The sequence below is a fragment of the Mauremys mutica genome, chromosome 16 (assembly GCF_020497125.1).
Source record: "Mauremys mutica isolate MM-2020 ecotype Southern chromosome 16, ASM2049712v1, whole genome shotgun sequence".
NCBI lineage: Eukaryota > Metazoa > Chordata > Testudines > Geoemydidae > Mauremys > Mauremys mutica.
The window spans coordinates 20,759,925-20,775,286 of record NC_059087.1 but is presented as its reverse complement, the minus strand read 5'-3'; the positions used below and the strand labels follow the sequence as shown (position 1 = coordinate 20,775,286).

The 15,362-nt window shown below is 46.5% G+C and overlaps 1 protein-coding gene across 2 annotated transcripts in view; it reads left to right on the top strand.

The window, feature by feature from the left end:
* The first annotated feature begins 2,046 nt into the window (after positions 1–2,046).
* Positions 2,047–15,362, top strand: part of LOC123351154 (coiled-coil domain-containing protein 74B-like) — a 16,462-nt gene continuing 3,146 nt past the window's right edge. The window contains exons 1-7 of one of the 2 annotated variants that reach the window (XM_044990368.1): positions 2,047–2,159; positions 3,000–3,700; positions 7,839–7,883; positions 12,977–13,033; positions 13,540–13,699; positions 14,470–14,680; positions 14,804–14,886. In XM_044990368.1, the coding sequence (XP_044846303.1) occupies positions 3,430–3,700; positions 7,839–7,883; positions 12,977–13,033; positions 13,540–13,699; positions 14,470–14,680; positions 14,804–14,886 (827 nt within the window). In that variant the 5' untranslated portion in view covers positions 2,047–2,159; positions 3,000–3,429. Of the gene's footprint in view, positions 2,160–2,204; positions 2,357–2,999; positions 3,701–7,838; positions 7,884–12,976; positions 13,034–13,539; positions 13,700–14,469; positions 14,681–14,803; positions 14,887–15,362 lie in introns of those variants that run through there. The other variant, XM_044990367.1, reaches the window with a different exon arrangement.

Here is a 15,362-nt window from a genome sequence, read left to right as displayed (position 1 = left end):
TGTGTTTTTGTGTTAAACCTTCTTTTTGAGCAGGACTGTGTTGTAGTGTGTGTAAGTGAAATAGTAAGTACTGTACTATGCATTTATTTTCAGTAAGATTTTGTCAGTTTCTTTCTAGTACTGCAATTTGTTCTGGTAGATGGCATAAAAGAAGTATGTTTAGGCCTCTGATTGTAGTCCTGGGTTCAAAATCTCTCAAGTTTCATTCTTTAATAAATGTGCTACCTTCCCAGGAAGAAAAGAGTCACTAACTAAACCAAAGTAAATTGAGCTTCTTTGTTTAAACAGAAAACATGTTTAAGGAATCAGTTAGTTTAACCTGCTCTCCCCTGAAATACACTGCTGCCAGGTGCGGCACTTGTGGTGTAAAGGATTAAATACACCTTGCAGTAGTGAGATGTAAGGTACCATATAATATCCTTTGGGCAGAGATTTGTCACTTTTCATTTTATTTGTAAAGCATCTTGCCCACCTACGAGCCTGTATAAATAACACTTGTCCATTGTCACATCCAAATCACATTGTCACATGATTGCTGGCTTCTACACCAGGTGACTTGGACTAACACAGTACTGGTGCAGACAGCTTTGTGTAAGCACTACGCTTTTACAGCCGAGCATGAAATTCGCCCACATATCTTTAAAAGTGGTACAGAAGAGGTGAAGTTGGACAGCAAAAGCAGAATAAGAATGTAGACTTTCTTGCACCATAAGCTGACCTGGAAAAACCTTTGGGAGGTCTGATCTTTTTCCCTGTCAAGGCAGCATTGATCCCTATGCGCTCAAATACTGCCATTCTTAGCCCAAGAGGGCAGGGCAGCTAGCTGTGATGCAATGGGCAGACAATAGTGAAGAACGGTTTCTAACCATCAGAGGAGAGAAGTCCTTCCCCCTTTCCAGTTGGAAGGCAGTCCCAGAAGTAACTTGTTTTAAAACTGAGCTTGATAAGTTTTATGAAGGAGATGGTACGAGGAGATTGCCTATAATGGCATAAGGCCATCTGCAACTGCTATTAGCAAATATCTCCTATTGCCATAGATGGGGGGAGGGCTCTGATTTACTACAGAGAATTATTTCCCAGGTGTCTGGCTGGTGGCTGTCGCCCATATCATCAGATTCTAACTGATCATACTTTGGGATGGGGAAGGAATTTTTCCCCAAGTCAGATTGGTAGACAGTCTGGGTTTTTTTAAACCTTCCTTTGCAGGGTGGAGCCTGGGTCACGTGCTGGTTTGAACTAACTAGAGTCTCTGTAACCTGAAGTCATTAAATCAAGATTTGTGTGGACAAAGTAACTCAGCCAGAGGTTATGGGACTGCTCAGGGGCGGCTCTAGGTTTTTGGCCGCCCCAAGCAGTCATGCCCGGGAGGCGCCCCGGAGCCGCGGGAGCAGCGGACCTCCCGCGGGCATGACTGCAGAGGGTCCACTGGTCGCACGGCTCGGCTGGACCTCCCGCAGCTGCGGGCGGTTCGCAGGTCCGGCGGCTCCGGTTGAGCCGGCCGAGCGTCCCCTCCGCAGTCATGCCTGCGGCAGGTCCGTTGCTCCCGGGGCTCCGGTGGACCTCCCGCAGGCATGACTGCGGCAGGTCCGCTGGCCCAGCCTGCCGCCCCCCCGGGAAAGGGCCGCCCCAGGCGGGTGCTTGCCCTGCTGGGCTCTGGAGCCGGCCCTGGGACTGCTACAGGAATGGCTGGGGGAGGTTCTGTGGCTTGCAATGTGCAGGAGGTCAGCCAAGATGATCCTGCTGGTCCCTTCTGGCTTTAGAGTCTAGGCTGAGAGGCTGTTGTCTGTGCTATGGCGCATTAGTGCCTAAGTGCTGCTAGGCCCTGCCACTGCGGGGGGCGGGGGGGTTGCCGTGCCAGGTGCTGAGCAGGGCTCCTGCCACCAGCCCCTCGCCTCCCTGCTCCTCAAGCCCCAGGCCCCGAGGGCCAGTTCAGAGCCTCGGTCTGGCTGAACAGCTAGGGCCGGGCTCCGGCAGGGGGCGGGCAGGCTCTCCGCGCGGAGCCGATGGAGCGTGTGCCAAAGCGAGGCCGCCGCACCGCTCCATGCACGTGATTTGCTTCCGGGGGGGCAGCGCCAGCGCCAGCTACCACCGCTCCCCCCTCCCCGCAACGGGCCGAGCCGGGGTTCGGCAGGAGGCGCCCAGTGCCCGCCTCGTCCCAGGTGGGTGATACCACCCAGCGCCCCCCCCCCCGCCGCCCCGGACGAGACCATTCTGAGAGGGGCGACGCTGGGGAGTGCGCCGGTCTCCATGGGAACGTTGACAGCAGGCGCCAGGCCTGAGGAGAGCGGAGCGGAAAGAGGCGCCCGGGCCGCGTGGAGAGAGGCTACGTCCACCAGCGGGTTTGGGGGAGGAGCTGGTGGGTTGGCACCTGGGGCTACGGCTGCGGGGCTGGCTGAGGTGGGGAGCGGGGGGTGTCTGAGCCTTAGCGTGGGGGAGAACAGGGGGGGCCTGAGCCCAGGGTGGGGGGGTTGAGCCCAGAGTGCGTGTGTGTGTGTGAGAGAGTGTGGCTGAGCCCAGGGGGTGGGTGGGGGGTCTGAGCCCAGGGGGTGGCAGGTGGCTGAGCCCAAGGGTGTGTGTTGGGGGAGCGGCAGTGGCTGGGCCCAGAGGGTGTGGGGAGGGGGAAGTGGCTGGGCACAGGATGGGTGTGTGTGCAGGGGAGAGGCTGAGCCCAGTGTGGGTGGGGAGAGGCTGAGCCCAAAAGGAGGGAGCTGGGCACAGGATGGGTGTGTGTGTAGAGGAGGGGCTGAGCTTGGGGGGAGGGGCTGAGCCCAGAGTGAGGCAGGTGGCTGAGCGGGGGGGCGGCGCTGGGCCCAGGATGTGTGTGTGTGTGTGTGTGTAGAGGGGAGGGGCTGAGCCCAGGGTGTGTGGTGGGCTGAGAAGGGAGGGGGAAGGAAGTGCCTGAGCAGGGGTGTGTGTGTGTGTGGCGAAGGGGGGGGGGGGTTCCAATTCCAGCCTGCTGCCTAAGCTCACATTCTTGTTCTCTCCTCCCCCCATTCTAGGTTGGCAGTTGTAAATTTGAGGGCCATGTGCAGGAATGGCTGGTGACCGTGAGGAGGCTTTGGGTAGTGATACCTGCCCCATCCCCATTCCCCTGTGAGGGCAAGTTACAGAGAGCAGAGGCCCAGGCGAAGGCACACAGAGCCATAGTCCACCCCCTCCGTCAGAGACAGTGAACACAAGCCCCGCTGTCAGAGCCAAGTCCTGAGGAGACCTCCCCCCCAACCCAGGATGCCATAGTGGAGGCACATTTGCATGCCAGGGGTACAAGGCACATACAGGGCCAGACCTCATAGAGACTGATGCACATTAAACATGGGCACTGACCCTTGTTCAATTTCAGTGGCATTTCCTCAGCTACTTTACTGAGAAGCTGTAGGCTGCCCACGTAACCCTAGCCTGAAAACGACTTTTGTATCAGGACCTTTGAGGATGAATACCACCAGTTTCCCTTCACTGGGGAACCTACCACAGTGGTCAAGAGTAGGACGACTGGATAAATCAAGCAGTCTTCAACTTGGCATCCAGAATAACCAGGGACCTCAGCCTCATTCTCAGTCCCAATCTGTTGAAGCCTGGAAAAAAGACCCACATAATCTAGTCATGGATTTGGAGAGAAGCCTGAAGTTCCTGCAGCAGCAGCATGCTGAGACCCTAATGAAGCTTCATGAGGAAATTGAGTATCTCAAAAGAGAAAACAAAGGTGAGGTGACTTTCCATGTACAACTTTATATACATTCTGAAAGCACTAGAGAGATGGGAGAGTTGTCACTGCAAGTCGAGTCATCTTTGATCTCTTTTTTCTCAAACATGCTCATTTGTGAATTAATTACAATGAATGTAGGTTTTGCTTCTGCAAAACTTTGCTTTTATACCCCCACATTTCTTCTATGTCATCTCTTTAAAGAGGTCCCTGATGCCACTTGCTTAGGCCTGCCATTCCTTGTGCTTTTCACAAGAATTTTGTTTTGAAATTGTTAGAAAATATTTCCTAACACTTAGACTATAACAGGGGATATAAGAAGGGAATTCTAATGATTTTGACTGTGAGGCTAACAAAAGCTCAAAGACAAATCTGGTCAGTTACTGACTTGAAAGCTTGAAAATACATAGGCGACTGGATAGCTTGGGGAAAGGCAATGAAATTAGTCTTTCACACTTAGTAGGCACCACTTCAGTTTACTGGGGGATGGATACATAGTAGTACATCTGAAATGAGCTGGTGTGATCGCAAGTTTAGTTTCTACTGGACAAGTGTTGACATTACAAAAATACCATTTAAATCAGCATTCCTGTCATCCTTGAGAGAAGCTGTCGACTGAATCTTTGTAGAGAGAATGTGCCCTCTGTCTTGTTGATTTTCTCTCCAGATCAGGGCTGGGGTATATTGTCAATAAGAGATGTAGGAAAAAGCATCAGTATGACAGACTGGTTAATTTAGAGCACAGCTGGTTTACAAGAAATACAACCATGAGAAAATTGACAAAAAACAGTTCAAAGCTTGTTGTACCTGGACAACAAAAAATTACATTCATGGCAATGTCAGTAAATTCTTTAGAGGTCAAAGTAGCTAGATCGGGGTGGGCAAACTACGGGCCACATCCGGCCCACCAGCTGTTTTAATCTGGCCCTTGGATGCTGGGGAGTGGAATCTGGGGCTTGCCCCACTCTGGTGGCTCCTGGAAGCAGCAGCATGTCCCCCCCTTTGACTCCTATGCATAGGGCCAGCCAGGGGGCTCTGCTCTGCACACTGCCCCAACCCCCAAGTGCTGCCCCTGCAGCTCCCATGGGGCGTGGTTCCTGGCCCATGGGAGCTGTGGGGGCGGTGCCTGCAGCTGGGGCAGCAGAGCTGCCTGGCCGCCCCTCCATGTAGGAGCAGGAAGGGGAACATGCTGCTGCTTCCGTGAGCTGCTTGAGGTAAGCACTACCTGGAGCCTGCAACCCTACGCCACCCTCCTCACGCCCCAACCCCCTGCCCTCCAAACCCCTTGGTCCCAGCCCAGAAAACCCTCCTACACCCCAAAACCCTCATCCACAGCCAGAGCACTCACCCTCCTGCATCCCTCCCCAGCCCAGAGCCCCCTCCCACACTCTGAACTCATTTCTGGCCCCACCCCCTCCCACGCCCCAACCCCAATTTCATGAGCATTCATGGCCCGCCGTACAATTTCTATACTCAGATGTGGCCCTCGGGCCAAAAAGTTTGCCCAGCCCTGAGCTAGAGGTTTGGGCTAGTAATAAATCCTTGTTCATAGTGCAGAATACACAAACTCCACATGGACTCCTCCTGAGGGTCGAAATGACAGTCTGGACCTATACATAGAATGCTTCCGCCGACGTGCACAGGCAGAAATTGTGGAAAAACAAAATCGCTTGCCTCATAACCTAAGTTGTGCAGAACACAATGCCATCCACAGCCTCAGAAACCACCCTGACATTATAATCAAAGAGGCTGATAAAGGAGGTGCTGTTGTCATCATGAACAGGTCTGACTACCAAAAGGAGGCCACCAGACAACTCTCCAATACCAAATTCTACAGGCCACTTCCTTCAGATCCCACTGAGGAATACACTAAGAAACTGCACCATCTACTCAGGACACTCCCTACACTAACACCGGAACAAATCAACATACCCTTAGAGCCCTGACCAGGATTATTCTATCTACTACCCAAGATCCACAAACCCAGAAATCCTGGATGCCCCATCATCTCGGGCATTGGCACTCTCACTGAAGGACTGTCTGGATATGTGGACTCTCTACTCAGACCCTATGCCACCAGCACTCCCAGCTATCTCCGTGACACCACTGATTTCCTGAGGAAACTACAATGCATTGGTGACCTTCCAGAAAACATCATCCTAGCCACCATGGATGTAGAGGCTCTCTACACAAACATCCCACACACAGATGGAATACAAGCTGTCAGGAACAGTATCCCTGATGATGCCACAGCACAACTGATTGCTGAGCTCTGTGCCTTTATCCTCACACACAACTATTTCAAATTTGATGACAATATATACCTCCAGATCAGTGGCACCGCTATGGGCACCCGCATGGCCCCATAATATGCCAAAATTTTATGGCTGACCTGGAACAACGCTTCCTCAGCTCTCGTCCACTCATGCCCCTTCTCTACCTACGCTACATTAATGACATCTTCATCATCTGGACCCATGGGAAGGAGACTCTGGAAAAATTCCACCACGATTTCAACAGCTTCCACCCCACCAACCTCAGCCTGGACCAATCTACACGGGAGGTCCACTTCCTAGACACCACGGTGCAAATAAGTGATGGTCACATTAACACTACCTTATACCGAAAACCTACCAACCACTATGCCTACCTTCATGCCTCCAGCTTCCATCCCGGGCACACCACACGATCCATTGTCTACAGCCAAGCACTGAGGTACAACCACATCTGCTCTAACCCCTCAGACAGAGACCAACACCTACAAAATCTCCATCAAGCATTCTCAAAACTACAATACACACATGAGGAAATAAGGAAACAGATCAACAGAGCCAGACGTGTACCCAGAAGCCTCTTACTGCAAGACAAACCCAAGAAAGAAACCAACAGGACTCCACTGGCCATCACATACAGTCCCCAGCTAAAACCCCTCCAACGCATCATCAGGGATCTACAACCCATCTCGGACAATGATCCCACACTTTCACAGGCCTTGGGTGGCAGGCCAGTCCTCGCCCACAGACAACCTGCCAACCTGAAGCATATTCTCACCAGTAACTGCACACTGCACCATAGTAACTCACTCAGGAACCAATCCATGCAACAAACCTCGATGCCAACGCTGCCCACATATCTACACCAGCGACACCATCACCTAACCAGATCAGCCACACCATCACTGGTTCATTCACCTGCACGTCCACCAATGTAATATACTCCATCATATGCCAGCAATGCCCCTCTGCTATGTACATTGGCCAAACTGGACAGTCTCTACGGAAAAGGATAAATGGACACACATCAGATATTAGGAATGGCAATATACAAAAACCTGTAGGAGAACACTTCAACCTCCGTGGCCACACAATAGCAGATCTTAAGGTGGCCATCCTGCAGCAAAAAAACTTCAGGACCAGACTTCAAAGAGAAACTGCTGAGCTTCAGTTCATCTGCAAATTTGACACCATCAGGATTAAACTAAGATTGTGAATGGCTTGCCAACTACAAAACCAGTTTCTCCTCCCTTGGTTTTCACACCTCAGCTGCTAGAAGAGGGCCTCATCCTCCCTGATTGAACTAACCTCGTTATCTCTAGCCTGCTTCTTGCTTGCATATATATACCTGCCCCTGGAAATTTCCACTACATGCATCTGACGAAGTGGGTATTCACCCACGAAAGCTCATGCTCCAAAACGTCTGTTAGTCTATAAGGTGCCACAGGACTCTCTGCTGCTTTTACAGATCCAGACTAACACGGCTACCCCTCTGATACAATACACAAATAGTTTCATTCAGTGTGACCCGAGTTATGCTATACTTCTGTGTGCATACTTGTCTTAAAGAAGACAAATTATTTCAGTAGTTTTAACTCTACTTCCAATCTCTGCCCCCTTCCCAATATTATTTAAATAATATCCACTCTTAGGTTTTACATTACAGTTACTCCCTCACCCTTTCTGAGCCAATATGTTTATTGTACATTTTTAAATGAAAAAATGTTCAGTCTGTCAGAAATGTTGAAAGCTGATGTGAGTGACATTCTCTAGGGACAAGCTTAGCTTTACTCTATAATGCGAAAAGGAAAGTTAAGGGGGGATGGAAAGAGTTCAAACTAAATTGTGTTCTCATTTGATTACAGAGCTTCATTATAAACTCATAATGAATCAGTCGCTGCAGATAAAAGGTAGGCTACACTTTTTACTGTTCTAGAAGTAGGATGATCTAGTAAGTGTCTTATCTCCTGGAAGTCCCTTTGTCTCCCCTCATTAATTTTATTAATAGACATTTAGCCTTGGTGCTTTGTCCATTTCCCAGTCCTGAGAGAGAATCTTGGAAGTGTCACCTCCCCTTTGCAATGCAGAAATGTTGTAGCTCTCTGGTGACTGAAGACTGCGTACAGTGAACACAATCTTGCTGCTTTCATGTCAGAATTCAGTTTTCATGGATTTGTAGGAGAAAATGGAATAGCTAAGTGTAGCCTGAGTTTCATTATTCTGATTGAGATGTGAGTTGTCTGCCCTAAACCAACACATAGGTTGACATGATTGACAGGTTACAATCTGAGTGGATTAGGTCAACTAGGAAGCATATTGGCGAGCCATGAGAACCTTAGAGACAGTACTTGCCTGCACTATAATGCTCTTCCATTCTCATTATTCTACAGTTAAGGCCCTAAGGACCCCTCTGTACTAGAAACTTTTGCCTGTATAGCAAGAGCAGTTGAATGTGATTGGGAGTGAGGGGGTGGCAACACCTTTATACAACAAAAGCCCCACTGTAGATACAGTGATACTGCCAAAAAATGTTTGCCAGTATAATTTATTTTTCTTGCCAAATATTTATTAGATATACTAGCAAAAGCACTGTATGGCTGGTATAAGTTGCATCTATACCAGGAGAGATTGGACAATATTGCTACATTGGCAAAGCTTTCACAAGTACAAACATTCATTGAATGTCTCTCATAATAGTTTTTTCCGTTAAAGCTTTGGCTTTTGGAATGGTAAGTACATGATAATGGTGGTTTCATTAAAAAAATTTCTAACCTTCATAGCTCTCGAGAACAGCTTGTAAACAGGATCCAGACAAGCTCAAAAACCAGAAGGGAAATAAAAAGCCCTGGTTTATTATTTTGCAAAATCTCATGATACGTTAGGGCTTGACTTACAACTTTAGAATGTTTGGGGGTTGGCACCAATCTTTCACCATGAGGCAAATCTATATGCAGTCCATTAACTTTACTGGTATGCAAGGTCAAAGTTCAGATCCTTTTGGAAAGTTAAATATTTATTACTTTTATGCATCCGTCATGCCAGACGACCAAAGGGATCTGTATCTCCACATCCTATCATAAGAAAAGCCTTAGCAGAGATGATGCATAATCAAATGTTCAACCTAAAATACACTATGCACTTGCGCTATGCTCTGAAGGTCAATACTCACTCTGGCAGATTGCTAGAGGAAGCAAGTTCTGCAGTTAGGAACCGTGCCCATAAAAATACCCTGCCACATGTCCTCAACATCGCATATCTAGGATGTCAACGAAAGTACCTTAGCTTACCTCAGTTACTGTGGTGGTTTGTAGGGAAAGAAGCACTTGTGGAAATAGCTGGGTCCCAACGCATGTTTCACTTTATAGATTATTATTTATTTGGTGTATGCAATTTGGTCAAGTCAAGCCACAGCATTCTTATCAACAATGTTCAAGGAACAAAGACCTCCAGGAAGTTGAGTCATTTTGCAGTCCTCAACAATGTGTATCATGGTTTGTGGCTGCCCACATTGACATAGTGGACTGTCTCTAAAATATCATCGAAATTCTGCTGCAGCACAAATTCCATGTTGGGTACCAAACCGGTTGAGAAGGCTCCATTGCCTTTGAGGTACATCAAACCCAGACTTGACGTTGATTGGAGTATGAGACGATAATTATTTGTCACTTTCTCTAGGGATTATGAAACTTACCACATCCTCTACTGTAAATCCTTCACCTAGTAAACGTATACACAGCGGGTGTGATGAGGGCAGATGACCATGTGGTGGATTAAACAAGTCTTTAGTTAATGGTAGTTATGGTATATCACACAATTTCATCATGACTTTACTACACTTTCCTCTCTGTGAAAACTGGGTGGAGCAATATTGCAGAGAACCGGTAACCACGGTAGAGGAGAAGATTTAAGTGTGCCTGAAATAATACGCATAGTAGAATTAAGTTGTACGTTGATCATCTTTGTGTGAGACAAGTGAGCCCGTAGTGGAGTGAAGTACTCCACTGCTAAGTAACAGAGTGCCAAGGCTGACATGTGTAATGTGTGGGCCTGGGCACCTCATGTTGTTTCGGTCAATTTTCCGAGCAGGTTGATGCGCATTTTGACCTTAGTTGTGGTCTTTGTAAGATGATCTTGATATATGAAAATTCTATCCAACATGACACCTAGATGAATCGGGTGTGAATCATGCTTTATTTGCTGGCCATTGAGAACTATATTCAGCTGTCTGCCCACTTGTGCATGATGTAAGTGGAATAAACTTAACACAGTCTTACTTCCACTTGGTATCAGGTGCCACTAATGACAATAATTGGCCATAGCCACCATATTTGCATTGAAAACATTTTCAAGTATGTCAAAGGAGTGTGACTGGGTGCCGAGGCATATGTCGCCTGCATAAACAAACTTGCGAGCGCCGGTATACAGTAGGTCATTCAAATATAAGTTGAATAATGTTGGAGATAATACTGTTCCTTGCGGGAGGCCATTCTTCTGGTGCCTCCAAATACTTATTCTGTCACCAATATGCACATGGAAATGGTGATTTCTCAAAAACAGAGCCATTGCACATACAAACCAACTTGGCTTAGTTCTGGGCAATTTCACCAAAAGGCCAATGTGCAAACCGTATTGTATGCCGCAATCAGTTCAAGAAAAAATGAACAGTCTTCAGCTGATGTTGGAAGCCATTTTTGATTAATGTTGTAAGTGCCAGCATTTGATCACATGTACCATTACCACAGCAAAAAACAGCTTGCTCTGGTCCCAGCATGCCTTCCACATATGCCTTCTTTGTGAAATCAGACACTCAAGCACCTTAAAACAGATGCTCAGAAGTGAAATTGGTCTGTAGCTTGAAGGCAAGTGTGGATCTTTCCCAGGTTACAGCAAGGAAATGATGTTCCCTTGGCACCAGATTCTAGGCAGTCTTGATTCCCGCAGAAGTCTGTTGAAAAACTGGACAAGCCATTCCTGAGCGTGAGGACCCAGATGTTGTCACGAATTCAGGTGCAATCTATCATATGCAGGAGCTGAACCGGTTTTTAAATCATTCAGCACTTTATTTAATTCCAGACTAGTGAATGGCTCTATCCTACTATCAGCAGGATTACTTCTTAGGAAATGTTGCCATTCGTCATGTACCTGGCATTTGACAACACTGTCAACAGGAGCTTTGGCAACCTTCAACAGATGACTGGCAATCTGGTTTGGAGTAACTGCTGGCCTGCTTTGTGTACATGGGCATTTGAGCCGCACCTTGTCAACGAATTAAACTCCAGAGCTCTTCCAACTTGACCACGTAAAGTCAAGCACCGCTGTCGCTTCCTCTCTGAGTCTAGTGAGTGGCATCCAATGATTCTGTAAAATGGTCTGCAGTCTCCGGATCACCTGACTGCTCAAACTGCATCAGCAAGTCTGCACAATCCTCATTCAAACATGGAATGTATGCTGGTTGGAAGCCACGTGGAATTGTTGCACTTGCAGCTTTAAAAAGGATACAACAGAAACAATGGTTTGTATCTTCCTTGGAGATAGTTATGACACTTCATTCTAAGTACTCTGTAAAGGAGCCCCAATGTGCCTTCCGGAAGTTCCATCTAAGCTTTGGTACACTCCTTATAGTTGGCAGATGGAAGACGCATTCCCATCTGAATCAACGGAGGACAGCATTGGCTATGTGGAAAATCATTAAGTACAGTACACGCCAGTGGCTAACGGGTGATTGGCAAACGATGTGACCCAGCACAGGTCTGGGCAGTAGTCCCTATTCCAGCATGTTGAATGGAAGATACCATACTGCTTAGGATCATGGATTGGTGCGAGAGCATTATTTGTTGCCCACTCCAACAGTTGTTCACCGTTTGGGTCTGCAGTTGCATAACCCCACTTGCTGAGCTGACTATTAAAGTCGCCAACATACACGTCTGCATGCTTAAGCCTTGGGAGAACATGTGAAGTCCATGTTTCACACAGTGGCTTATACATTTGTGATTTGAAACCCACTGACTTTAATTGTGTTACGAAAAGGTGATTATTCAACATGGACAACATCTGATATATCACTATGGGTGTACGTGGCTCGACCATGTTTTGCATGAAGACTGTGACAACATTGAAACCAGTAATCTTAAATCAGTGTGCTTCATTCAGCATGATGAGATTTTCTTGTACACAAATGTCAGCTAGAACTTCCTTTGCCAGAACACCAATAAGTTCCTGCTTGGCAGCAGACAGCCCTTCAACATTCATCTGGAGGACTTTAAATGCTGGACCCATGACTAGAAAATCATTGTACTGAACCTTTATAGATTAAAACATGTTGAACTTCATTCAGAAGCAGATGGAGACTGGTATATTTCACTGCACGTTAATATGCTCCTACTGATTCACACATAAGCAGATAGGATATCTCACATTCTGCCTTCCAAGGTATGCCAAAGTAGTAGATGGAAGTTGTCCAGATGAGAGGGGACAAAAGACATGGCTGATCATAGTGAGATCAGCTTTAGTAAAGAAAGGCTGCAGCCTCTAAGTTAACTGCAGATAACTGTATGAGCCACCATTACCTAGGTATACAAATGCAGTCAGGAGCCCAGGAGTACCTTGCAATAGCCAACTACTGTGACCAAGGGTGGACAAACTCCACCAATAAGCAGCATTCAGTCTTCAATGTTCCTAGTTGCTTAACCTTGCCCCAGAGTATCCCTCCCTTTTACAGATCAATCTTCAGTGATTTTATCCAGGTCTTTGTGCTCATATTGTGTTCCATGCTGAGTGCAGAAAACACTCCCGCTGGTTAAACCAAACAGCTGTTCTGGTGCTATAGGAAACAGTTACATTGGAGGTTGCTCTCAGCAATCCTGCATGTAGAGCGCCTTGGCTCTGCAGACTTTAAATAAATAGTTTCCCTGTGTTTCCTATTCTAAACTGAGGATAATGTAGCCTCTTCGCTGGTCAGTTCTATGATCATAATGCCCAATTCATCACTTATGCTTCTTTGCAGGTGATAATTTAACTCCCACCTTGTCTGACAAGTTCCTTTCAAGGCAAAGTTCAGCAGGTAAGATAGCTTAAAGATAAATTATTAAATGAAAATATCTAGGCCTAGATATAGAAACAGGAAACAATGTAAAAGTCTGAATCCCTCTAAGATTTGTTTTAAATCTCTCTTCTTAAGGCTCTTGATGATCAGGAGTCCTAGTATACCTGTTTTTCACTTATTTGGATCATGTGTGCTTGCACACACATTTATAATCCCTTTTACATTATGACTGAGTTGCTAAGCCTAAATTTGGGCTGCTTCTAATTTATGGTTGTTAGTGCTAACATAGTAAAATAGGATTTCTTGACATTAAGTGTTAAAAGATTAAAATAAGCTAAACTACAATGAAGCTGTTCAGTTGCTCACAAAATAAAGCCGTAAGAGAGCATGGAATACTCTGAACTGCTGTGGAGATCAGGTTATTTAAAGCTTGTATCTGCAAGCTGTTAGGTCTCTGGCCTGTGATACGTGCACACACATGCCCCCTCCCTTCTTCCCTCTCCCCTTCATATTTTGTTTAACAGCTGCTGCAGGCTCTAGGTATTCAGTGACAAACAGGCAGCAGATGGACCAGCCCAAAAAGCAAAAACTGAATACAGAAGAACAGGTGGTCAATGTGGTACAAGGGGAACAAGAGCCTCCCTGTCCAAAGGTGGAGAAGCCACAAGAGGAGGTTCTTTCTAGGTATGAGAAAGCTATTAGCATACTGCAATTGTAGGCAGCTCATTTGAGGTTTCTGGGTTGTAAGTTTGTGTTCTTTTTTGAGTCTTTGACCATGTGGATCCCACTGATGGTGCACATGCACCTGCATATCTTAGAAATATAAGTAATGTCAAATACAAATTTAGGAGGGTTAGGAATAAATTACGGTGAGCAACTGATTCTAGCAGTGGTACTTAGGAAGCTCTTAGGGGATAAAGTCTTCAATTTAGTTGGCATTGTGTATTGTAGTGGGCATAGACAGAAGTGCTAATTAATTCAAAGGAAAAACTCAGGTGTAAATACTGCTGTGCACTACTCTGGACAGAGGACACAGAAAGTCGTAGTTTAGCTACAGCGAAGGATGTGATCCTGTAGAGTTAAGACTCCTGGCCCTGACATGTTTCCTTCATTTTCCACTTGTGAAATAAGTATAATTGTAGAATGTCAGGGTTGGAAGGGATCTCAGGTCATCTAGTCCAACCTCCTGCTCAAAGCAGGACCAATCCCCAGAAAGATTTTTTTACCCCAGTTCCCTAAATGGCCCCCTCAAGGATGGAGCTCACAACCTTGGGTTTAGCAGGCCAATGCTCAAACCACTGAGCTATCCCTCCCCCTCCATCCCTACCTAATACCTCACTCTTGAGAGTCTTAATAAATGTTTGACACGTTTTGGTGAGGTAAATACAATAAATATTTAGACATTTAATCCATGTCCCATGTGTTTTATTCCTTAATTGTGATCAATTTTCTAGAGAGGACAGAGAAGTCTCTGATAAAATTACATCTCGAGTACTTTCACTGCCATGCCAGATTAAATCTGAGCAAGCTCAGGTACCACCAGCCTCCTCCAACCCTTTCCTGGTGAGTGTCCTCCCCTCCCACATCCGGAAACCACCTACCCTGGAAGAGTGTGAGATTGTCATTCACCAGCTATGGAACATCAACCACATGCAAGCACAAGAGGTGAGGCTGTTGCCTCCAGCTCAGTCTGTTTTATTCACAGCTTTTAAAATACATTTGTGGTGATACAGGAACTAGATTTTCAGAGGCAAGCAGAAAGGTTATTTTCCCCTCTCTGTCCTTCAGCTGATGTATTTGAAATCATATCTGGAGGACATCCACAAGAACAAAAGGATTCCTGAAGACTATCTGCTAGCCAGCCAGATTGGGTAAGCTGTTCTGAGTTATGGTTCAAGGCTAGGGTGTTAGATTCTAGCAGAGTTCGCTAGTTCTCTTTCTGCTTTGTATTGGTGTGAATTTGTAGAATAGATTCCATATGCAAGGTGCCTAGATAGAGGCCATTAGCGAGCTTTGACTTTGTATGGCTTCCTTCCTTAAATCACAAGGGAAAGTTATCTTTGAGCTATCTCTACCCCTCTCAAACTTTGCAGAATGCGATCTGTTAATGTGAGTTGAGAGGATTTAAATGATATATGCCTTAATATACATCTACACACCAGGGGCCAAATCCTATATTATAACAAGACTACTGCACGCAGCTAACAAGGGGCACAGATTCAGAAGGTACCAAAAGATCAACTAGCCTGATCTGAATACCAGAGACCATTAAACTTCACCATGTTACCCCTATATTGAACCCAATGACTTGTTTGACTAAAACATGTCTTCCAGAAAGGCATCAACA